Below are 24,656 nucleotides of genomic sequence, written 5' to 3' on the forward strand. Positions count from 1 at the left end.
AAGGCACGTGCAGCGTTTCGGGCTGAATCGCCCTGGCGTGGGTTGGGGCTTTCCCCGCGGCGCTCCGAGACTTGAAAGCGGGAACGTGCCCTCCTGGGCAATGCTGCGCGCTCTCCCCGCGGCCCGGCCAAGCTGGCGATGGAGAAATAAAAGCAAAGATGGGAGGAAACGGGGTCCCCGGAGCTGCGCCAGGCCGGCGCCCTCCCCGGGAAGCGCTTGGGACCGGTGCTGAGCCGGGATTTTCGGCGCAGGTACCCGGCGGGCTCCCCAGCTGCTGGGGAGCGTCACGGCTACGCCGCGCGAGCTGCCAGCACATTTCTGGCTGCCTCCTCCGGAGCGGAGCAGAGCGGAGCGGCCGGGCCAAGCGCTGCGCTCACCGCCATGTGACTGCTGCCTGCGGAGGGCCAGCGCCCGCTAAAATGGCGAAGGCATCGCCGAGCTGCCGCCGTGGGGCCGAGCGCCCCGCGCCGCGCTGCACCGTGCCGGCAGGGCCGGGCGCTTCCCTCCGGCGCCGAACGAGGAACTCGGGTGCGCCGGCGACACCAAAAGCCCCGAAGTGCCGCCGTTGCCTGCCGCCCCAGGCCCGGCTTCCTGCCCGAGCCTCAAAGGGAGCCGCGAGCGCGGAGATGAGAGCGCGCAGGTGTTTGCGCGGGGCGGCCCGTGCTCCCCCGCGGCGCCCATGGCGCGCTTCCTGCGGCGACGCGCTGGCCCGCCCTCCGCCCGGCCCCGCGGCAGCGCTCGCCCCATGGGGGCGTTTGCTTTGCATCTCCCGTCCGCTCTGGGCCGTGCCCCCGAAACCCAGCGCGCCGGGGCCCAGGTTCGCGCCGGGTCTGCCGTGCCGGCTGCGCGCACCCCCCGGCGGCTTCCCCACGGTGCCTCCGCACCCCGCGGCGCTGATGGCTTCGACGTGACGTCTTCCACGTCCTCATCACGGGCCCCTTTAACTGTCTGTAGGTTCCCACCAAGCTGCCACTTTCCCCGCTGGCTCACGCATGCGCCCCAGCCCTGAGGATCCCTGGAAAAACTGCGGTTCAGGCTGGGCTTTCCCAGCCCGGCTCCCATCCCGCATCCTTTGCGCTCCCGGGTGCCAGGGCTGTGTCATTAGGGGGGGACGGAGGGATGCCCAGGGTCGGATCCCTGCTGCCGCGCTGCAGGTGACACTGTGCCCTGGGGTGCTGGGGCGAGGCGGGAAGGGCTTGGGGCCAATGGGGCATCTCTCCTGCCCCTCACCCTGGCGCCTGGCCTCCCTGCTAGGAGGTGCTCCCGGCGGCAGGAGCAGCACCGCTCTGGATAGAAGGATCTGTAAGCCCAACTGAGTCCCGGAGCTGGGGATTTAGGGAGAAATAACCCCCCCAGGGTGGCCTGCGCTTCACCCTCAGCGCTGGGGCTCTACCAACACACTCCCCTCGGCGGCGCTGCCCCACTGCCCCAGCCAGGGAGCACGGAGAGGCCCGGCGGGGAAGGGGTTAAGCGCCGGCCACCCCGCTGTGCGGAGCAGGGGGGAGATCTCAGTGCCCAAACAGGTCGATAGCTTGTTCTCTTAAAAATAGAAAAGTGTGTGTGTTGGGACGGGTTGGGGGGGGGGGGTGGCGAGGGCTGCCCGGGCTGCCTGGGCGCACTGGCAGCCTGGATTGATGCCACCCATTGAATTATGGATCCCCTGGCACGCGGGGCCCGTTCCCAAGCGGGCTGGGCTGGCACCGTGCCGCCCGCCCCCACGCTGACTTCATGCCCCTCGGCGCGTGGGAACGGCCCCCCGTCCGTCTCCTCCACGGGGAACCCCCCGGGCAGCGCTGCGCCCCCGCTGGGGCCGGGCACCGGCAGGGCCAGGGGACACGGCGGCAAGAGCCGAGGCTCCCCCAGGGAAGAAGGGCTGCCCCCCCCCCCCCGCCACCGTGCCAGGGCTCACGGGGCTACCGGGGGCTCCTTGCAGGTTGGGCCGAGCCCTGCTGCCCGCCGGGGCCGGGGGGCCGGTGCCCCAGCCCCCAGCGGCTGCCAGGCCCTGGCACGAGCTGCGTGAGAGCCCTGGCTCCGTGCCCAAGCGCTTACGGTAACAGGGCACGGATGTTACCGGCAGCGGAGCGCGGCGAGGGGCGCAGGCGCAGAGATGCCGGAGGATGCTCGGGGCTGGCGGAGCCGCCGGGTGCCGGCGAGGGCAGCCCCGGCTCCTCGGCGAGGGGAGCCACGGGGATGGCAGGTTTCTGCCTTCCCCCGTCTTCTCTGCCTGGCTCTGCTCAGCTGGGAGAGGGCTCAGTGCCGGCAGGCGCAGTGACAAGCACCCATGCCTGCAGGCTCCCCCTCTGTGCCTCAGTTTCCCCCGGCGCCGATACAGGTCTAATTCCTCCGGGGCAGGGCCTGTCTCTCCCTCTGTGTCTGTTCAGCCGCAGCACCCTCAGTCCAAAACGGAAATGATGCACAGCCCCTCATGGGTCTGTGCGTCTGTCCCTCAGCCATGGCATGCATCACTAGGGCCCAGAGTGAACAGCCTAGCTGGAACACAGATGCATGGATACATAAGGGAGCCTGGTCCGTATGGGGCACCCAGACCCAGAGCGAGGGCTGAGAGGAGGGGGTGACTAGCACTTGGGGTCCCTCTCTCCACCCTCCCCCGAGGCCCCCCATCCCCGTCAGGGCTCGGCAGCCTCATTAGCGCTCGTCTAAGCGGCTCTGCCCGTCTCACTCTCGCGCAGGCTAAAGTAGCCCTTACATAAAACCCGGAACAGACCCGCTTGTGTAACCTCCTCTTATATAATACCCCGAGAAACCCTGTGTGCTCCGGGTAAATCCCGGCTGAACCCGGCCCCGGTGGCCCCGCCGGCTGGGCTGATGCTTCAGGATCCCTCTGGGATCCCCTCTAACGCGCAGCTCTGCTGCCCGGGCTGGGGTGCTCGCCCCCTGCCTGCGCCTGGAGGCATGTGGCATTGCCGGGGTGACACGAGCTCGTCGGGTCTCTGCTGGGCCTCTTTGAGGCCTGGGAGTGCAGAAATAGCACCGGGCGGCAGCTTCGCCGTCGAACAGCCCGGGGATGCGGCTGGGGATGTGGTCGGGGCCCATCCGCCCGCACCCGTCGCCTCCGAAACCAGTCCTCCCAGTGCCGTCCCTCCAGGGCCCCCTCCCGGGCGGGCTGGGGGAGCGGGAGGCATTTCCCAGCCCTGGGCCCTGCTTCGGCATCCCCCCGCGCACCCCGCTCCCCAACTGTCACGCTGCGGGGGGGGCGAGAGGGACCAGGACACTGCTCCGGGGAAGTGCGCAACACCCGATCCCTATCCATGTCCGTGGTGGCTGCAGCACGGACGGGGCTTCACGGGAGCATCACGGGGGCTGGCGCCGCCGGCACCGACACCCGCCGTCCGCACCGCCGTGGCACTGCCCTCGGGAAGCTCGCAGCACACCCCCCCCCCAGGCTCCGGAGAAGCCCCAAAGGGCCGGAGGGGGGGCCGGGGGAGGGCGGCAGGCCGGAGGCGGGCGGGAGACGCTCCCCCACTGCCACGTTAGCCGGCTGCAGCCAGCTGGCCGAGGCGGGAGGCCGGGGAGGCGCGAGCGCGTCGGCCGGCGCCTTTAAGCGCCTCGGCACTGGGAGCCGAGCGGGCTTGTCCTCGCCTGACCCCCGGGCGCCATCGGGAGACGGCGAGGGCCGCGCCATGTGGGAACCCTCCGCTGCTCCGCGGCGGGCTGCCGGAGCCGCCCCCTCGCCCAGCCGGCAGCGCTGCCAGGCCTGGGCCTCTTCCAGGCGCTGGAAGCGCCCGCGCCGGAGGGCTGGGCCGAGGAGCGCGGCGACGGGCGGCAGCGAACGAAGAGCCTCTCGGTGCCGGGGTTGCGGCACGCCGGCAGCCCGGGACCCCCCGGCGCGGTGGCAGCGGGGTGGCTCCGGTGCCCCTGGCTGCGGCGATGCCAGCACTGAGCCCTCGCGCGCTGGGTGCTGGCGTGGGGAGGGCGAGGGGGCTCTCGGGGGTGCCGAGGCCGGGCCGGAGCTGGGCGCGCGTAGAGCGGATGGGAGGGGAAAGGAGGAAAGGAGAAAGGAGAGAGAGAGAGAAGAGAGAAAGAGGGAAAGAGAGAGAAAGAAAGGAAGGAAGAAAGGAAGACAGGAAGAAAGAAAAAGAAGAAAAGGAAGGAAGGAAGAAGGAAAGGGAAAGGAATAATGAAGGAAATAGAAGAAAGAAACAAAATGAAAGGAAAAGGAAGGAAGGGAGAAAGAAAGAAAGGAAGAAAGGGAAAGAAAGAAAAAGAAAGAAAAAAGAAAGGGAGAGGGAGAGGGAAGAAAGGAAGGAGGGAAAAGAAATAAGGAAAGAAGGAAGGAAAGAAAAAAGGAAAGAAAGAAAAAGAGGAAGGGAGAAAAGGTGGGAGGGAAGAAAGAAAAGGAAAGAAAGGGAAGAAAGGAAAAGAGAAGGGAAAGAAAGAAAGAAAATTAGAAAGAAAGGGAAGGAGGAAGGGAGGGCGGAAGAAAAGGCGAGATGAAGAAGAGGAGGGATGCGATGGCGGAGGGAGAGGACCCAGCGAGGTGGGAGGAAGCAGGGAGATGGCGCAGGGCCGGGGCAGTGCGTGTGGTGCCGGGAGGGTCCGGCCACGCCAGGCCCCGGCACGCCACGGGCCCCGGCCACCCCCGGCACTGCCCACCCCGGCCCCCGCCACCTGCCGCCATCTGCCCCGGCCGGGCCGTGCCAGCTGCCGCGGCCTGGCACCGCGCCGCCCGCCGGAGGCCTGGCAGCTGCCGGCCGGCCTGGGCGCCCGCCGGTGCCAAGGCTGAGCCCCCGCGGCAGCTGCCACGGGGAGGGGGCCGCGGGCGCCGGGGCTGCCACTGCCGGCGGCTCCGGTCCCCTCCCTGCTGCGTTGGGGGCACGGCACAGCCCCATGGCGCGGTGCAGCATGGCCCCACGGCGCAGCACGTTCCCCCGCGCGGCAGCCTCTACGGCACGGCAGGGCTCTACGGCACGGCCGGTCCCGTGGCACGGTCCCTCGGCGTGCCCGTGTCCCCAGGCTGTGCCGGGCACGCGGTCTCCCTGCGGCACACGCACACACACGGGCGCCTTTGCGCTGGGTCACCCCACCGCTGGCATCTCTCCCAGGGCATTCTGGGAATATCCCTGGCGCACGTCCGCAGCCGGGCACGGGTACCGCGAGCCGGCTGGCGCCCCAGGCCACGGACCACGCTGGCCTGCAAGCACCTCCGGACCCTCCCTGGGAGACGCCGTGCGGGGCTCCAGCGGCAAACAGACTCCGGCGGCATGGCACACGGTGGCACGGCACGCGGCGGCACAACCTCACCGCGCTCCCCGGGCAGCCACGGTGGTGGGGAGCCGGGGGGCGGCCTGGCAGGGGATCCCGGCAGGACCCGGGCTCCAGCTGTCGGTGCCAGCCCCGTCACCGGGAAGTGTCGCGGCGGGAGCATTAACGCGCCGGGGGCTCGGCGGCGTCTGTTCCCTCCGTGCCCGCTGCCGCCGGCGGGCCCCGAGCCGGGAGGGAGTGAGCCGCTGGCATCTGCTCCCCCAGCTGTCCCCTCGCTCGCGCGGCACGGAGCCGGGCGCCCGGCCAGGATGGCAACTGCAGGCCCCGGGGAGGGCACGGCGCTTGCCAGCGCGCGCGGGGCGGGTTTCGGGGGGGGGACGACGACGGGGCGGGTGGCGAAGGCGGGGGACGGCAGGTGCTAGCGAGACAAACTCCCGCTCATCTTTTATTCATCGGGCGCTGAATGGCGCTGGGAGCAGCTCCGGCCCCCTCCCCACGCCAGGCGCCTGCGCGTGCCCCCGGCGGGTGCGGGAACGCGCCGCGCCAGGCGTCACCCCTCGCCAGGCCCTGATGGCGACCGGCAGCGCATCCCGGCCGCCCCGTGCCCCTGCTCCGCTCTCCCAGCAGAAGCGCCGACCCCTCGAGCGATTTCCTGCGGGGAGCAACGCCGCGGGGCTGAGCACGGAGCAGCTCGCTGCACTTGTGACGCCCCCTTCCCCGCCCCGCGGTGTGCAAGCGGCTCGGTTTGTGCCCACGGACGCTCCGAGAGCCCAGGCGGGAGCCGGCCGCTGGGGACGGGCTGCGGGGGCTCCTCGGGGGCCGGCCGGGGACTGCGGCGAGCGCTCGGCGGTGCCAGCTAGCTCCCCAGCTCCCACGCACTACCGGCTCGGCGCGCGCTGCAGGAGAGCTGGGGAAGCCCTGACCTCTCCAAGGTCGCCGGCAAATCGATTCGGAGCGCGCTTCAGCTCGCCGAAGCCGCCCTGGGCGTCTCCGCCGCCGCAGGAGAGGAAGAGGGAGAGGAGGCAGCGCCGCGGGACCCGAGCGCGGCTGCTCGCGGGCTGGGCCAGGGTCGCCCGAGCCGTAATGCTGCAGGGGCACGGGGAGCTGCTGGGGTCGCTGGAGCCCGGCACGGCCCCGCTACAGCCCCGCCGTGCGCCGCATCCGCCGGGGAGCCCAGCTCTCCCGGGGAGGAAGCCGCCCGGTGTAGATTCTCTGATGTCTAATACGGTTGTGCCTTTTTTGGGAGAGGTCTTCTCCACCGGCCTCCTGTTCTCATGCACCTGGTAGCCTCTGCCTATCTCAACGACCTCAAGCCCGGCTTTCCCGCACAGCGCAGCCGTTTAGCTGGGCACAGAGATACCTGCGGGGGGGGGGGGGTGTTTGCATGTGTGTTTATCTGGGGGGCCGCGGGGGGGGCAGTTATCAGGGCCTGTCCGCGTGCGAAGCGCCCGGCGCGCGTCTGCGAAAGGCAGAGCCCAAATATTGTGCCCGCTGTCAATCTCCTTGCAGCCGTGCTGATAAATATTTGCGCGCGGGCTGCCGGAGCGGGGCTGCCCGGGGAAACGCCTGCTCCTCCATCTGGAAGGGCCCGCGCAGACATTTGGCACGGGCGCCCTGGCACGGCCATCCGGCGCGCTCGGGACGAGAGGCCTGGCACGGCCTCCACGGCAGATTGGTGCCATCTGCCTCGGCTCCCCGCAGCCAGCGGCGAGGCTGCCGAGGGGAGATAACGGGCTGCCAGGCTCGGGGCGGCTGCAGACGCGCTGGCACCGAGCGCAGCTCCCTCGCCCGCCCGTGCTTCCCGCGGGTGCTGCCCGCGCTCGGCGCCGCCGGGGGGGGGGGGGGGCGGCCGGGCGGGCGGCCCGGGAGGAAGGCTGCTTCGTGCCGGGGCCGCCGCGGTGCCACTCTCGCGCCCGCTGCTTTCCCCTTTCCCTGCCGGCACCCATCTGCCGGGCCAGGCCACGGGGTGCTCCCCCGCCAGCGATCCCAAGGGATCCCGGGGTGCAATGACCCCCCCCAAGGACCGGCCGGGCTCGCCCACCGGACACCGTGGGGGGAAGCTCGCAATGGGGGCAGACGCCCAGGACGCGCTGAGCACCTCCGCTGCCGGGTCCCCAGCACCCCACGGGGAGCTCAGGGGACAGGGAGCACCCCCAAAGGGCAGAGGGGCTGGGACTACCCCCCCCCAAGTCTCTCCACCTGCTTCCCTCCAGCTCCCAGACCCCATCTGCTCCCCTGGCCCCGATCCAGCACTGGGCAGGGATGGGGGAGTGCGGGGATGGGGGGGTGCAGGGGTGGAGGGTGCAGTGATGGGTGCACAGGGCTGGGGGATGCAGGGGTGGAGGGTGCAGCGATGGGTACACAGGTGGGGGGGTGCAGAGATGGGTGCATAGGGATGGGGGTGCAGGGATGGGGATATAGGGATGGGGTGCAGGGATGGGGGCGCAGGGATGGGGCTGCGGGGGGGCTGGCTGCTATCGTAGGGAGCAGTCGGGGAGGAATCTCTCTGTAATGCTTCGAAGGTCCTGGCACAATCGACTGGGGAGATTGATTACCATTTTACTGCAATGCTTTTGACTTTCACCAGCGACCTCCGAGCTTCCCCCCCCCCTCCCCGCCCCCCCCCCCACACGCCCAGCTCTGGGCTGCAGCGCCAACCCCTCCCCCACTGCAGTGCGCAGAGCCCAGCCCTGCACCCAGCCCTGCACCCAGTCCTGCAAAGAGAACTGCACCCAGCCCTGCACCCAGCCCTGCAAAGAGAACTGCACCCAGTCCTGCACCCAGTCCTGCAAAGAGAACTGCACCCAGCCCTGCACCCAGTCCTGCAAAGAGAACTGCACCCAGCCCTGCACCCAGCCCTGCAAAGAGAACTGCACCCAGCCCTGCACCCAGCCCTGCAAAGAGAACTGCACCCAGTCCTGCACCCAGTCCTGCACCCAGTCCTGTAACCAGCCCTGCACCCAGCTCTGCACCCAGCCCTGCACCCAGCCCTGCACCCAGTCCTGCAAAGAGAACTGCACTCAGCCCTGCACCCAGCCCTGCACCCAGTCCTGCAAAGAGAACTGCACCCAGCCCTGCACCCAGTCCTGCAAAGAGAACTGCACTCAGCCCTGCACCCAGTCCTGCAAAGAGAACTGCACTCAGCCCTGCACCCAGCCCTGCACCCAGTCCTGCAAAGAGAACTGCACCCAGCCCTGCACCCAGTCCTGCAAAGAGAACTGCACCCAGTCCTGCACCCAGTCCTGTAACCAGTCCTGCACCCAGCTCTGCACCCAGTCCTGCACCCACCCCTGCACCCAGTTCTGCACCCAGTCTTGCAAAGACAACTGCACCCAATCCTGCACCTACCTCTGCACCCAGTTCTGCAGCCAGCCCTGCAAAGAGAACCGAACCCAGCCCTGCACCCAGCCCTGCACCCAGTCCTGTAACCAGCCCTGCACCCAGCTCTGCACCCAGCCCTGCACCCAGCCCTGCACCCAGTCCTGCAAAGAGAACTGCACTCAGCCCTGCACCCAGTCCTGCAAAGAGAACTGCACTCAGCCCTGCACCCAGCCCTGCATCCAGTCCTGCAAAGAGAACTGCACCCAGCCCTGCACCCAGTCCTGCAAAGAGAACTGCACCCAGTCCTGCACCCAGTCCTGTAACCAGTCCTGCACCCAGCTCTGCACCCAGTCCTGCACCCACCCCTGCACCCAGTTCTGCACCCAGTCTTGCAAAGACAACTGCACCCAATCCTGCACCTACCTCTGCACCCAGTTCTGCAGCCAGCCCTGCAAAGAGAACCGAACCCAGCCCTGCACCCAGCCCTGCACCCAGCCCTGCACCAGCCCTGCAACGAGAACTGCAATGAGAATTGCACCCAGCCTTGTGCCCGGTCTTGCACCAGCCCTGCACCCAAGAGCAGCCGGGCACGCAGCAGCCTGCCGGGCGCAGCGGGGTGCCGGGGGACGCCCCCGCTCCAGCGCAGCGTGAGAAGCGGGGGGATTCAGGCTGGGGGGAGGCGCTGAACGCTGGGGAGCGCACCCAGGCGTCCGGCTCTCCCCTGCACCCTGCGCCCACAGGGCGGCGGGGGAACGGGGCGGCGGAGACACGGGCACCCTGCCGCCCCTGCACCCAGGGCAGCACCGTGGTGAGCAGGGGAAACGGGGCCGAGCAGGGTCCCAGGCTGCTCCCCAGCACCCCGGCCCCAGCACCCCATCTCGTCCCCCTCACCCCATAAATCACGGTGCAGGAATAGCCAGGACCTGGCACATATTAATTCCAGATGCCCCCAAGGCCGCGGCGGGGGCTCCTGCCCCAGCACCCCCGGTTTTCCCGTGCCCCCCGCGACACCCCCTCTCTGCCTGCATCGGAGCCACCTGGCTGGATTTATGCCCCCCCCCGGGGGTGCTGCTGCCCCCCATCCCTGGGGCTGGGCTGGGGGCCCCACTGCTGGGGTGCAGGGCCCAGTGTGGTTCGGGGCAGTGGGTGCAGAGGGCACCCGCGGGCCTGGGGGCACCCAGCCCTGCTCGCCGTGGGTCCGGAGAGGAGCCGGTGGCCCCACGGTGCTGCTGACAAGGGCAGGTGCCGGGGGCACCCTGAAGGGATGGGGGTGGGCAGGGGGCACCCAGGCCCCCGGGTGAGCCGGGGCGATGCAGCTCTGGCCGGCTGCGCCGTGCCCCCTCCCCGGACCCCCTTGCTTTCACTGGGGCTGGACGCGTGGGATCGGCCGTGCCAGGAGCTGTACGTTAGGGCAGCTCCATTGCCCCCCCCCAGCATCACTCGTGCCTCAGTTTCCCCACGTGCGGCAGGACAGCAGGGGACACAGGACGCCCTTTGGGTCTTCCAGGCATCATGATGGGGGGGCAAACAGGAGCGCCGTAGCGCAGAGTATCAGCCTGGGGGGGGGGGGGGATGGACAGGGAGCTGAGCTCCCCCCCAAACCGCCCGGACCCTCCGCGGGGGGGGGGGGGGGGGGCAGGACTGCGGGGGCTCCTCCGGCGGCCTCCCCCTCCCTCGCGTTGCCGGAGCAGCGGCTGGGAAATTGTGCTGACGCCAGCGAAACGGGGCCGCTGGGGCGGGCTGGGCGCAGGCGGGGGGGGGGGGGGGGGAAGGGGGGGGCCGCGCCGACGTGCTCCGGCCCGATAACGGGGGGCTGCGGCAGAGCCGGAGCCGTGGGCAGCCACCGAGGCAGGGGGGGGCGCCCCCGTCCCGCTCGCCTCCCCCTCCCCATTTCGGGGCTGCCGGGCGGGGGGGGCTGGAAGGGGTTTGCCGCCCTCGAGGCGGGCACAGCGGGGTGAGCGGGGTGCGGAGGGGGGAAGCAGCGGGCGCGGTGCCGCCGGGAGGGCGACGGTGGCACCCGGCTGCCTCCTGCCTCAGTTTCCCCCCGGCTGCAGCGGCCGGGCCGGGCCGGGCCGGGCCGGTGGCGGGGGCCGTTCCCCCTTAACCGGGGCTCGGAGCGACCTTAACAGGGAAAGTGAGAGGCTGCCAGGCCTTATCAGCGAGTATTTACAGCCGCTGTGTTCCCAATTAGACGGTCAGGTGACTCCAGGCTGCTGGGGACCCAGACGCCGGGGTCAAGGTCGGAGGCGGCGGGTGGAGGCGGGGGGGGGGTTCGCCGGCCGGGGACACCCACCGGCGCTGGCGCAGCCGCCCCGTGCCACCTAGCACAGGGTGCCTGTGCCAACTGCTACGGGCGTCCCCATCCTGGGGGTCCCCATCACGGCTGCTCCAGTCCGGGGGTGCCCCCAGCCCGGGGTGCCCCGTCCCAGCCAGCACGGGGTCCCTCTCCCAGTGCAGGGTACCCCAGGATGGGGCACCCCATCCCTGCCAGTACAGGGTGTCCCCAGCACGGCACCCAGTGCCCCAGTGAAGCCCAGCACCGGGCACCCCAGTACCACCCCCTGCACATCATACCCCATCCTGCATGGGGTACCCATGCCCCCCCCCCAAACCAGCCCAGCGCGGGGCACCCCATCTCCACCCCGGGGGGGCCGGGGCTCCCTCCCGCTGGGGCCGCACACGCTGGCGCATCGCGGCTCGCCAGGGTAATTCCTGGTTTACTCCGGGGTCAGGCCGGGACCCCGGTTCCCTTCCCGGGCGCCTCTCCGCCTGCGCCGGCGTGCAGGCGCACACATCCCTCGCGCCGCTTTCTCCTTCCCTCTCTTCCTCGCGGTTCCCACTGGAAACACAGCCCGGCTCCTTCCCCCGCCTCCCTCCCCACTTTCTCTCCGTCTCTCGCTTTATTGCACATTCCTGGCGGCCTCCCCCCGCGCGCCGCAGGCCCAGCGCCGCTCGCTGCCGACGCGGGCGACGGGGACGCCACCGCCACCGGGCTGCAATGAGGAGGCCGCCGCGGCGTGGGCAGAGCCGGCCCGTGGGTTTTGGGGAGCGACGCCCTGGATTGCGGCTGCGAGCCCTGCCTCGCACGCGGCGCCGGGCAGCGTTGGGCAACGCCGCGGCAGAGCTGCCCCCCCCGGCCGGGCACGGCAGGACGAGGGTGATGCCCTCCGAGATGGCACCCGCTCTTTAACAGCCGGGCAACCGCGGAGGTTGGGACTTGCCCTTCGCCGGAGCTCACTAGGGTTTTGGGATAGCCCATCCACGGCCCGTGGCACAGCCGGCGAGGGGGGCTGCAGGGAGCCCCTGGGACCGCAGCGGCTCCCCGGGGAGACGGGGCGACACGCGGCGCATCCGCTCCCGCGGCGGGGAGGGGCAGCGCCGTCTCCGGCCGCCCGCGCCGGGCCGTGATTTATGGCTCTGTCAATCCCCTTTGTTGGAATTACAGCCACCGAAGTGCCCCCCTCGGTGTCATTATCTGTCCTTGGGCCGCGGCCAGCGCCGGCAGCGCAGGGCGGAGGAGGCAGCCGGGCCCCGCGCTCCCTCCCCGGTGGCGACGGCGGCGATGGGCCCTGCACGCCGCAGCCCCGTGCCCGGTTCGGGGAGGCCGATTCGGGGAGGGCATCGCCGCTGCGGCCCCGGGGCGAGGGGACCTCGACCTGCAAACGGCTCCCTGCAAACCGCCCCATGCACCGAGCTGCCGGGCACGGCCGCGTGGGGAGCCCTGCGAGCCCCCTCGAGGCCGCGTATCGCCGACCCTCCTGGCTCTACGTCCTCTCCTAGGCACCTCAAAATCAAGCCCTGATCCCCCCCCCCCCCCCCAAAAAGCAATCCACACTGGCAGGAGGCCATGCACCGTCTCCCCGCTGCTCCGGGCATCCCCATCCTCGCTGCCGGAGCGGAGCACACCGGGGTCAGGCACAGCGGGAGCCAGCGAGCAAGATAACGTGAGACCTTTTATGGGCCCAACAAATCACTCACAGCACCTGAGCGCTCAGGCCAAAATAAAGGTCCTTTCCTTGGAGAGCCACACCTGCGCATCCCTCGCCGGCCCCGGCGCGCGGGCACTGGCAGGGATTCGTCGGAGCGGCGCGTGCCAGCACATTATCAACTGGCGATGCTAAACCCGCCTGGATAAAATAAGACCTGACCCGAGCCGGTGCAAGCTTCATCTGCCCGACGCGCAGGGAGGTGGCGTGAGCTGGCGACGAGGACGATGGCTTAAGGATCTATTCCTGGCACGGCCGGAGCTCTGGAAGCCGCCGTCGCCCTGGCTCACTGTGCCTCAGTTTCCCCCTTTTGGTCGTAGAGGCTTTGGGAGCAGGTCAGGCTCCCCGTCCTCTCCTGTCCTAGTTTTCACCCAGGCGCCAGGTGAGGGGACGGGCCCGGAGCCTGGCTACTAACGCAGCAAACTGTCCCTGCTGGATGGCTCCCAGCCCTCCGGAGATGTGCCGGGAACAGCCTGTCCCTTCCCAGCCCACGCGCTCCCCGCATGCAGCCCCGGACCCCGCCGTGAGCCGGCTCCGGGCAGGTGGGCACGGCGCATGGCAGGGGGAGACGCGTCCCCAGCGGACCCCTCCGGAGATGCCCGGTGCCACAAGCATCCCCAGTCCAGCGCCACGGCCTCCCCGTGCTGGCACACAGTATCCTTGGGGAGCAAGGATCCGTCCCAGCTGGGCACCAGGGGGGATCGGGGCAGGTGGAGCGGGGCTGTTTGGGCAGCAGCAGGGTGGGGGCACCCACGCTCGGATGGGACGGCAGCAATTTGGAGGGAGGCAAGTGCCAGGCTCCTCTGAAATAGCAAAGAGGCTCATCCTGGCCGGAAAACCAGCCCTAGCAGGGAGAGATCCCGGTTCCGGCCCCTCCTCCCAAGCCCCAGCCGGGCGCGCGGCGCCTACCTCTCTCGCGGACGAAGTAGGCCAGGTAGAGATCGAGCTCCTTGACGGAGACGCTGATGTGGTGGGGCTGGACGCAGAGGATGGGGTTGGTGCACTGGCCCGACTTGACCAGGCGCTCGCCGTCGGTGCTCTCCAGCGGGATCCCTTTGAAGAGGATGACCATGACGAGGTCGAGGCGCCACACCTTGTCCGCCTGCCGCAGGCAGTCGATGCGGCGCATCTTGCCCTTCTGGTCGGGGTTGGAGAGGACGCAGCACGAGGGCTTCTTGCCCGTGATGGAGAGCACGAAGTCCTCGCGGCACTCGGGCCGGATGTCCTTGCGCAGCTTGGCCAGGAGGCGCGAGGCCCACTTCTGCTTGACCTCGGGCTTCTCGCTCAGCAGCTCGTCCTTCACCGCCCTCTCCTCATCCTTCGTCATCCTCTTCTCGTGCTTCTTGAAGTACTTGCGCTTGCGGGCCTGCAGGTTGAACCAGGTGTAGGCGAAGGCCCGGACATGGGGGAGCAGTGCTTCGATGAAGGGGTGGAACTCATCCTGCAAGGAGCACAGGGACAGGCTGTCACCCACCGGCGGCACGGCACGGCATGGCACCGCGCGGCCTCGCGGTCCCCCCCTCCGTGGGCAGGACTCCTGGGTCCCCTCCCAAAACCACCCCCTGGGCTGGCTTAGCGCTCGCAGCGAGGGAGCTGGCACCGCGACACCTGGGTCCTCTCCCTGCTCCCACGGGTTGGCAGGCAGCCGACGGGAACCCACCGGGGACGTTCCCGCGCTCTCGCCCGCGGCACGACTCGCCCTACTGGGCTCCAGCCCAGTTCAACCAGCACTGGCGGCCTCCAGACCGGGGCGGGGGGGGGTCAGGGCGGAGCCGCACATCCGCCGGCCACGGGGACCCTCGACCCCCTTGGCCCGTCGCCCCGGCGAAAGGCAGGAGCAGGGGGGGACGGGACGGGACGACGTCTCCCCCCTTCCCTTGCCCTTCCTCCCAGCCGGCAGCGCAGCAGGGAAGAGCCGCCCATAAATCCTGCCGGCTGCGATTCTCCCAGGCCAATAAACTCCTCGGGATGGCTTGGGTGTAATGGAGCTCGTCGGGCTGCGGAGGGGAAGGCGCTTACGTAACGCGTGCTGTGTCTGCAGTAACCTAACCCTCTCCCCTTCCCACCCACACGCGCCGGGATCCGTTCCCGACAGGCACAGAAATCCAGGCTGACATTTCCCCGCGGCCGCGCCAGGTGACGAGCATCCGCCGAAGCGCAACCGGCGCCGGTGCCAGGCGGAGCCGGTGGGAGCCCCCCCCGGCACCCCGCCGGCTCCCGGGGCTCCCCGCGGGACCGAGCGGCTCCCCGCGGGAACGAGCGGCGGCAGGAAACTCCCCGCGTTCGCCCCAATTCTGGCCGGCCCGGCTGCTGGCTCCCGGCCCAGTGAGCAATTCGTGCTCTGACTGTCTTTTTCCATTTGGCCAGCGTTTCTGAGCGAGTCCATCCCAGAAAGAAAACAAGGAAAGTGCCTCCATCTCCCCCTGCCTCCGAGCTTTCCCGCATCCGATTTTCCCAGTTCGGAAAGTCCGTGCTTCCTGGCCGGCGGCGGGGTGGGGGGGGAATAAAAAAGGGCTCAAAAACACCCGGGGAGGAGGGAGATTACTAGGTGTTAGGAGCCCTCGCGCCGGGACGAGGGGCTCGGCGTCGCCGGACCGCCTGCCGCTGGAAAACCAAGCGCGCCAGGTTCCCGGCCGCCTTTGCGAGAGCCGCGAAGGGAGGCCAAAATCGCAGCCGATCCGTGGCGGAGAAACCCAAGCACCAGCGGGGCCTCTTTGTGCCAGACCTCCCTGAAACTCCGGGCTCGCTGCTCCCTCCGAATGTGGCTCCCATTAAGGATAATTGGGCTTGCAGCGGGAAAACAGCCCGGGCGCCAGCACAGCACGGCACAGCCGCCGCAGCGCTTCCCGATGGGCACCGCCGTGCCAGCGACCCGCAGCCCCGGCCAGGACCGTTGTGCACGGGCTCCGCATGCAGCCGGCTCGCCCCTTCCCGGCCCCTTTCTCCCGCTCCGGGGCTAATTTGGCTGCGAGAGGCGTCGGCGTAAAGCGAGCGGGGAAAGGAAAACACGAGAACTGCGCGAAGCAGCACTTTTTGCCCGGGGATTGTTTTTCTTCTCGGGGCGGTTTCGCTCCGAGACGGAGGGTGTAAACGTGGCCCTTTCCCCATCCCGCCGGTCCCCCACCGCTCAGCCGCAGAGGGACCCAGGAGTCCGGGCCTGCTCGGAGGCGGCTGCGGGCAGGACCCCGGGAGGGATGGATCCGGACGGGATTTAGCCTGGCAGACGGATGGGGCGAGCGGATGAGCGGCTCCAGCAGCAGCGGCTGACCCTGCCGGCCGCGGGGCAGGCGATGCCATTCCCTGTCCCCGAGTGACCCCGGCTGGAACAGACGGTGACCCCCGAGGCAGAACGGACCTCGCTAATCCCAAACCGGCCCCACAGCACGGACCCGAGCAGCTCCCACACCAGCTCCACCGGCTCAAACCCCGCTAACGGCCAGCGCGGACCCCCAGCACAGCCCCCGCTGGCCCTGCAGCCGACGACCCACCTTTTCCCCCCGGCGACCCCGGCAGCACCTCCAAAAACCAGCATCGCCCGAGCCATGACACCGATGGGCACCCCCACCGATCCCCCACGTCGGCACAGCCAGGGACAGGCACCGCTCCGGGGACAGGCACAGCCGGGAAGGGGCGTCCGCTTGGCACGGGTGCAACCACCACCTCCTGACCGCAAGACCCATCCCCGCTGGGGCACCCATCCCCGCCGGGGCATCCAATTCCACCCAGGACCCATCCCCATCATGGGGACTCATCCCTGTTGGGTCACCCATCCTGACTGTGGGGACCCATTTCAACCTGTAGGGACCTATCCTGACCACAGGGATTCATCTCTGGCAGGGGACCCATCCTGCCATGGGGTCTCATCCTGCTGGGAGACCCATCTCAACCATGAGGACCCACCTACATAAGGGGACCCACCTCAACCATGAGGACCCACCTCAACCATGGGGACCCATCCTTGCCAGGAGACCCCTCTCAAGCATGGGGACTCATCCTGACTACAGGGACCCATCCTTTTCCCAGGGACTCATCCTGCTGGAAGAGCCATCTCAACCATGCAGATCCATCCCTGCCCAGGGACTCATCTCATCCCTGCCGGCTGCTCCTGGGGCGTCCGCAGCCCCACACAGCCGCCTGGTTCCCTCCCCGGCAGGAGCCGCTAATTCAGTGCAGCTGGGCAAGGGCTGGGCATGTGTCTTAAATCAGGGAAGAAGGTCAAAGAAAAGTAAGACAGGAGCCGAAAAAAGAAGCGGCGAGTTCCAAAAACAATACTTGGCCGGGGCGGTGGGCGGCTGATCTTCCTTGGTGGCCGGTTATTCAGACGAAGCCTACAAATTGCTGCCATATCCCGGCCCCGACACCCTCCCCGGGGCAGCCAGGGCCAGGGCTGGCCAGAGGGCGAGGTGAGGGGCACTGTCCCCGTCCCTGCCGCCCCGCTGCGTCCCCGGGGTGCTGCCACCCGGGGCACCACCGCGGGGACCCCCGGCACCTCTGGGAGAGTGCCAGGGCCTGGTGAGCCCTGTGCTGGGGAGACGGGCATGTCCCGCGGGCAGGCAGCACCTTTGGGTGCTGCTCGCCCGCACCGCAGAGCCACCAAGTATCCCTTGCCTCCAGGCCTGGCGCAGGCTGGGGGGACCCAGATTTTGCCCACCCTGCGCCCACATCCCACTGGCCCGGCGGCTCGATGCCACTGCCGAGGGCCGGGGATGCTCTGTGCCCTGCCGCTGGCCTGAGCTCTAGGGCGGCAGCTGCTTTTGGGGGGCTCCGAGCAGACGCTCGCTTTGCATCGCCCTGCCCCAGCAGCGCTGGCACCGCTCGGACCCCAGCCAGACCCACGGCTCGGACCCCCCCTCCCAAAAATGGTGCGAAAGGAAGATGCCGTGGCTAAACCCAGCAGCTCCTCTCCGACACCGCCAGCCCTCGCAGCCCCCAAAGCCGCCTCGGGGCATCAGCGGGGGCAGAGCCCCCTCCTTTGCCCCCGCGCCGGGATTAAGGCGGCATCGGAGCTGAACGGAAAGCCGGGCAGCTCCTGCAAGCCGATCAGCCACTCGCCAACTTTCCCTCCCGCCCGGCTTATCCCGCGCAGAGATGCCCCACGGAGTTAATCCGCTTTAGCGGGGCCAGGCCAGGCCAGGTCCCGGGGGCAAGGGAGACAGACGGTCGGACGGCTTTGGCTCGGCTAAAGGTGGCCCGCGGGCTTGTTGCCTTCCCAGGGAAGAGCCCCGGCAGGCGCCCAGCGGATGGAGGGGGACAGAGAGGGCTCGAATGTGACATGCCCCAACCAGCCGCGTGGGAGCTCCGTGTCCCCAAAGCCCCCATGCCACGAGCCGGCAGGCACGGAGCAGCCTGAGAGCCCCGGAGCTGGGTGCATGGACCTGTCCGTGCCTGGAGTGTTTCCCACTCCGGGTGTCACCAAGCTTTGCCCTGGAAAAGGAAAGCCAAGAAAATGCCTCTCTGGGGCCACCGTCACCAGCTCACCCCCACGGTGCCCACGGCGCTGACGGTGCCGCGCTGGCTCCGGCCGCAGTGCCAGGCGCTGCACGCGCCAGGAGAAGCAACCCCGGCACGGCCCATCCGAGCGGGACCGGCGGGCGGCAAAGGAGGAAGCGGGGGGGTCACGTGGCCGCACGGGGCGACGGGAAGAACCGAGGGCGCTGCCTGAAGCGCCGGGACGCCCGGGTCCTCTTCCCGGCTGCCCGCTCCAGCCAGCGGCTCCGGCCCTCTCCGCCCGGCCGGCCGTTCGTTTGGAGCGTTTCGGCAGCAGGAGGCCACGTTGCCCCCGTCGCCCCACCGCTCCCGAAAAGCCCCAGCCCCTGCGCCCCGAGAGCGGCCTGCACCCTCCCGGGCGGGCGAGGGGGCTCATTTTTCCGCCTGCCTCTCCGGAGGAGCCGGCAAAGCTCTGGTTAACTTTTTCTTGCGTTGTTTTTCATTCGCGCTGCCGAGTTTCTGCTGGGCTGGGAAGCAGAGACATGCTGCAATACCGCAGAAAAGGCTGTTCTTAGGGCATTTCCGGCCAGGAATCTGGCAGCGGAGCTTGTTCTTGGGCCCCTTCCAGCCCGGGCTTGTAAGCCCGCGACCCGGGGAGGAGGCTGCCGGCGGCGGGGGGCTGCCGGCCCCGGCGGCGGAGCCCCCTCGCGCCCCCCGTTCCCGCTTTCAGGCAGGGCGGGGAGCTTTAACGGCGGAGCGTTCGCTCCGGAGGGGTTTTCGAGGGCCCTTTCCCATCCGGCCCCGCGGCTGCCGGGCTTTTGCTTTCTGCCCTGCGAAGGTGGCGGCAAGCGGGATTTGCAAAAAAGCCGGGGAGGGCGAGAGGCTGCGGTGCCGCAAGCAGAGCCGGGAAGCAGGGCCGGGCACGGCGGCGCGGGCCGGCCAGGCCTCCGCCGATCCTTTGCACCGGCGCCTTGTCCAAACAGGTCGGGCCCGGTGCAAGAGCCCGAATTTTCCAATGAAAAAAACCGTTTCCTCCGGAAATTCCCGTGCAGTTTTAACGGGGGAGGAGGGAGAATGGGGGGGGGGGGGCGCAGTCACTCGGGCAGCGGGTTTCGCTCCCCGCCGGCATCGCCGCCGGCGCTTGGTGCTGAGGCTAGCGAGGGGCCGTTCCCGCTGCCTGCGCGCGCGGAGAGGTGCGGGACCGGCTCACGGCATCTCGGCCCCCGTGGGGACCACACAGGCTTTAGTTTATTAAAGGATGCTCAGCCTCTCCGCCAGCCAACCACACACCTCAAAAATGCTGCCGGCTCCGACGGCCTCCGCCGCTGCCAGTTCCCGATCCCTGGGGCCGGACGAGCCCGGGCAGGGGCTGGCAAGTTCGGCGCTCAGCGCCGGGCCTGCCTTGCCCGGCCCCGCGTCCCTCCCCGGCGGTGCGGCGGCAGAGACGAGCCCCCGCAGCCCCAGCCGGAGGGATGCGCCACGCTCGGCACTCGCCCCCAAAAAGGTCCCGGTGCTCCCGCTCCCCGGAGGGGGAGCCCCAGCAGCTGGATAAGGAGGGGTATAATCCAGCCGGGATCCGAACGCGGGGGTTAATCCGCGCGGCGCTGGCCAGCCTGGCGTAATCCAGAGCCTGATTTCGCTCTGCGCCTGTCGTAAATCCGCGCCGGAGAACAAAAGCGAGGCAGTGGGGAGCAGTGATTAGAGCACGGGGCAGGAGCCAGGCCGCCCGGCTTGGCTCTCCCGCCGGGACCAACTCGCCCTGCCGCTGGCCCTGGCTATGTGCCTCGGTTTCCCTCCTCCGGAGCGCGCGGAGCCCCTTCGCACCGAACGCGCGGCCCCAATGCTCTCGCCCAGCTATTTGCATGTGCAAATCTGCCGGTAGCTGCTTATTAACTGTTTGCAGAAACGGCTCTTGGTAATAAGTTAACCTGGTAATGAGACCTGTTGCAGAGACAGATGCAAATGATTTGAAAGCGCTCATTAGAGGATATTGAAGGAAGGCACTTAGTCCCTGAAATCCACCCAACCTTTCTCGGGGCCGCCCCTGCAACGTATTAGAGCCCATTTTACAATAATTGCTCCAGAGGAGGAAATCTATTTGGATTCATCATAAAGTATTTATTAACAAGAGCTTATTCTTAATTTCTGCTGCTCTCCGGCATGGCGCGGCCGGGCTTCGCAGCCCGCTCTGCAACGACTAGCGAGGCCTCCTGGCGCTGCCTGGCGCAGGCGAAGGGAAGCACGCGGGGAAGAGGGAAACTGAGGCACGGCCGGCCGGCGGCAAGAGAAGCCGGGCGTCCCGGCTCCCGCGCGTGAGGTCACGCTGCAGCGCTACGAAGCACCAGACAAAAGGGCCCGAGAAAACAAACACGGCAGAGGGACAAAGGCGGAAAGTGTTCGCCGAGGAGGGCTCAGCGCGAGGCCGGCAGGGAAATGATGGATTGCGGAACGGATGCGCTCTCGCCGCCTCCCTCGCCTGCCCGCTCCGGCGGTGTTCAGCCGCTTGGGCTGTACTGGGAAGAGCAAACTGGGCATGCAGGGAGTCAGTGCCTGGGCCTGACCCAGCCGGCGGGTCCGGATCCCACCCTGGACAGCAGCCGGCTGTCCGGCCGGGCACTGCTGGGGATGCAGGGATGTGCGGAGCGGGTTGCACCTCCGTGCCCCACGGCAGCGCCTTGGGCAGCAGCTGCGCCCTTCAGCAGGGTATAGCCAGAGCTAACAGCCCCAGCGCGGGGTCCCGGGGTGCCACCCCGGGGCGAACACCCCCGGCGCAGGGTCCCGGGCGCAGGGCAGCAGGAGGGAGCATGGCAGCCCGGCTGCAACCGCCGGCGCCGGCGGAGGCGAACGCAGGACACAGTGTGACTGCAGGGCAACTCGCTCTCCGCGCCGCTAAATCAGACAGACCCGGGCGCGAAAGGCATCAGCCGACGAACATCCAGATCCAGGGTTGAGCACAGGCTGGGCCGTTCCCCAAATTTGGATGCAGCCACCCCGTTTGGAGATCCTGAGCTCGACCGTTCCCGGGAGACCCGGCGATGGGCAGAGACGCGGGTCCAGACCCACAGCAGCCCCGAGCCGGGCTGCGCACCCCTCACCGCCTCTGCACGCGCCGGCGCCCCAAAAAGCCCCGACGGGGCGGACGAGGGACCTTTGCAAGCTCCCCGCTTGCCCGTCCCTGCCCTGCCGATCCCGCACCTGCACGGGAGCCCCCGAGGGCGGCGGCGGGCAGCCGGGCGGGCGCCCGCTTGCCTGCATCTCCCTGCCGGCGGGGGGAAGGCGATGCCGGCGGATCGCTTTCGCAGGTGGCGCGGGCTGTAACCGGAAGCCCGGGGAGCTCGCCGAGGCCGCTTCCACGGGTCGCGGGAGGCCACGGCAGGCAGGGAACTTGCCAGTTGCTTTGGAAAAGAGCAGGAAGAAAAGCAGCTCTCTTTGCAGCCGGGGGCTCAGGTGCCAGCGCTGCCTGGGCCCACGCCAGCGCGTCCAGCCCTCGCCGGGGAGGGAGCATCGTGGCAAGGCGGCGGCCGGGAGCAGCCGGCACGGGGCAGGAGCTGGGATGGGGGGGCTGGTGCAGGGGGTCCGGGGCTGCCCCTCGGTGCGGGTTCACGTGGCGAGCTGCCCTTCGCCCCGGGGATGCACGCCGACACAGCTGTCATCCCGCCCGGGGACAACGCCGCAGCCTGCCCTGTGCCCGTCACCCCGGCTCTGGGCTCCACGGATGCGCCAGCGGCGCAGGGAGAGCACGGAGGGGACCCGCTTGGGGGGGGACACGGCCTGCTGAGGTGCTGTCGTCCCCCCCTCCGGAGGCATCCCGTGGCCAGCAGAGCCAGGGCCACGTGGCTTCCCAGCCGAAATCCCCCCCGGGGCTTCGAGGAAGGGAAACGGTTTATGGAACTGGAAAAAAAAAAAGGATTCGCCAGCAGGCCCCGGCGCTGCCAGCTCCTCCGCCCGGCCCTGCGTCAGCGCCGAGGCCGCGGGGCCCCCGGGCCGGCCCGCTCCCCCCGCAGCCCCTGTCCCAGGCACCGCGGGTGGCAGGGCCAGCGGGGTCCCCATGTCCCCAGGGACCGCTCCGGCTCCCCATCCTGGCCTTTCCCAGGGGGACTAATTCCTCCACCTGCGTACGCTATTGCACATGCAGGGGTGCAAAGAGGGGCCCCCAATTCCCTGCTGGAGGTGTCGGCTGGGAATGGGGGGGGGGATGGCACCGGAGGGTGACGGGGACCTGTCTCCGAGCCCCACGATGGGGACCCACGCAGGACCGGTGCAGCGGGACGGGCAACGGCCCCCGCGCGCCGCCGTGCCCCCCGCCGCCCGCGAGCCGGGCGCGCCATGTTTACGGCGCTGCGGATGATCCAGGCCCCCGGAGGCTTTGAGCGAGTCACGGTTTAAAAATAACCCAGGCCTTTCGCGGAGGAGCGGGTGACCTCGCGGCAGGATCGCCCGGCTCGGGCCCCCGGCTGCCGGGCCCTGCGGCGGGAGCGGGGAGATTCGGCCCCCCCCCGGGGGGTTTGCATCCCGCGGCTGCCGGAGACGGGGAAACTGAGGCACGGGGCGGCGGGGGGCTCGGCACCCGCGCGCCCCGCGATGCCACCGAGCCCTCCCTGGCCGAAGGAGCGGCGTTCTCCAAAGACCGAGCTCTGCCCCGGCTTTGGAGCGACCTTACAGCTTTCCTGAGCCGGCCTCAAAGGCTGAGCCGAGCCGGGTCATATTTCGGGAGGGTTTTGGCGGCGGCCCAAATGCCGGGAGCGGAGGCCTGGGCCGCCCGGGCTCGCGCGGTCCCGAACAAAGGGAGTCTGTTCGGGATGGAGGGTTCCTCTCCGGTCACCGGCGGCGCCCGCTGAGGATGCTCGCTCGCGGGGCCGCACCAGGTCCCCTCTCCCCGCCGAGCCCTGCACCTTTTCCCAGGGCTCGGAGGCGCTGCCGGAGCCCACGGGGAGCGGAGACCCCGGGAAGCCCAAGCCCAGAGTCCCCCAAATCAACCTGGCTTTGCCACCAATGCCACCGTGAGCCCCTTTTTCCCATGCCGGGTGCCATTCCCAGCCGGGGGGGAAACCGAGGCACAGGGCAGGGCCCGTCCCGGCGTGCCCTGCCTCCCCGGGGCCACCGCGACCACTAAGTGACAGTGCCCCGCTGCAGCGCCAGCGCTGCCAAGCCGCCTCGTGACGTGGCCTCCCGGAGCCGCTGGCCCCGGGCTACTCGCCCAGCCTGGCCCGTAGCCCAGCCTGGCCGCCGAGAACCATCTCGCCGAGCGAGAGACACACGGAGCGAGAGACATGTCCAAGGTCCTCGTAGCAGGGCTGGGAGCTCCACGGAGCGCCGGGCCAAGCCCCCGGCCGCTCAGCGACGTTGCCCGGGAAGGAAGGGAAGCGGAAGGAAACGCCACGTTGGGCTGCTTCCCGCCGGTTCCGCTCGGCCGACCGGCTCGGGGCCAGGATGGGGCGTTTCGGCCCGGCCCGGGCTCCCCTGCTGCCGGCCGCCGTGCGGGTACCGGGAGGGAGAGCACGGCAAGGAAGAGCCCCACGGGGAAAGGACGCGCCAGGGCTTGCTGACGTGTGACGAGCTCGCCGTTCTCTGCCGCTCGGCCCATCCCGTCCCCTTGCCAGCCCGGTGTCCCTGCAGCGAGCCTGGCTCTGGCTCAGCACCACAGAGCACCCAGGAAAGCCACTGGAGCGCGCCGGACCCGCAGCGCTTGGGGGACGCTGTCACCCACAGCCTGAGGATGTTTGGGGGGGGGAGAGGGGGTCGCTCACGCTCGCCTCCGCCACGGAGCCATGAAACCCCGGGATGGGAGATAACGGGGCCTGGGAGCCGCGGGGATGCTTGGCAGCGCCGACAGCACGGCGCGGCTTCGGAAAGCCCCGACACAGCAGGGCCGCGGCATGGAGAGCGTCGAGTGCGCTAGGCACGGAGCACGCACGGAGCACGCACGGAGCACGCACGGAGCATGCACGTGCCCGCGGCGGCGTGCAAATGCGCAGGCGTCCCGGGCAGGGGAGGGAGGACAGTCGCGGCTGCTTTGCTTGGAGCGCGGTGGCATCAGGCTCACGGAAACCCTCCGGCTCCAGCCCGGGGCACGCCGGAGTCGAGCATCCCCGGGTGCAGGGGCCACTCCACCATCCCGAGCGGCACGCGGGGGGGACGCGGCTCAGCTGCCGAACAAGTTGCCTCCCGAACCGCTTGACCGCGGCGCGGAGAGGAGGCCGGCGAGCGTGTCCTGGTTTCCTCCGGCGGTACCTCAGGATGCGATGCAGTCATCGCTAATGCATCTGGACTCATTTACAGGGATGAGAAAATGTTTCCAGGTTTCCCACAAAGTCCCATTAAGATCCCAGTACGGCTCTATTTTTAGAGCCCCCGGCAACGATGCTTTTTGAAAACCGGCCCGGCGCCCCGGCCCGGCGCCCCGCGCGTGGCCCCCGCTGCACCCAAAGGGCTCGCGAGGGGCGTTGCAGCAGGAGGCTGCTCAGGGCGGCCCTGCACCCCGGGGTGCTGGCGAGGCGAGACGCCCTCTTGCACCAGCGCAGGCAGCACGGCCCGAAACCTCGCAGGAGCCTCCAGGCCGCTTCGGCCGAGAGCGATGGGCCCGTGGCGGCGATCGACACCGGATCCTGCCGGTGCTGAACGCGTTCGGCCCCGATGCTTCCCGCGGGAAAATACGGCTCGGGGAGATGAACCCCACTCCGGGGAGTCCCGGCGGCGGGG

The 24,656-nt window shown here is 69.5% G+C and overlaps 1 protein-coding gene across 5 annotated transcripts in view; it reads right to left on the bottom strand.

Annotated features, from left to right (window-relative positions):
• NFIC (nuclear factor I C) overlaps nucleotides 1–24,656 on the bottom strand; it is a 60,581-nt gene that overhangs the window by 22,624 nt on the left and 13,301 nt on the right. For all 5 annotated transcript variants that reach the window (XM_067312738.1, XM_067312742.1, XM_067312739.1 and 2 more), the window contains exon 2: nucleotides 13,440–13,971. In XM_067312738.1, coding sequence (XP_067168839.1) covers nucleotides 13,440–13,971 — 532 coding nt within the window. The remainder of the gene's footprint in view (nucleotides 1–13,439; nucleotides 13,972–24,656) is intronic.

This window comes from Apteryx mantelli, chromosome 30 (assembly GCF_036417845.1).
Source record: "Apteryx mantelli isolate bAptMan1 chromosome 30, bAptMan1.hap1, whole genome shotgun sequence".
Taxonomy (NCBI): Eukaryota; Metazoa; Chordata; class Aves; order Apterygiformes; family Apterygidae; genus Apteryx; species Apteryx mantelli.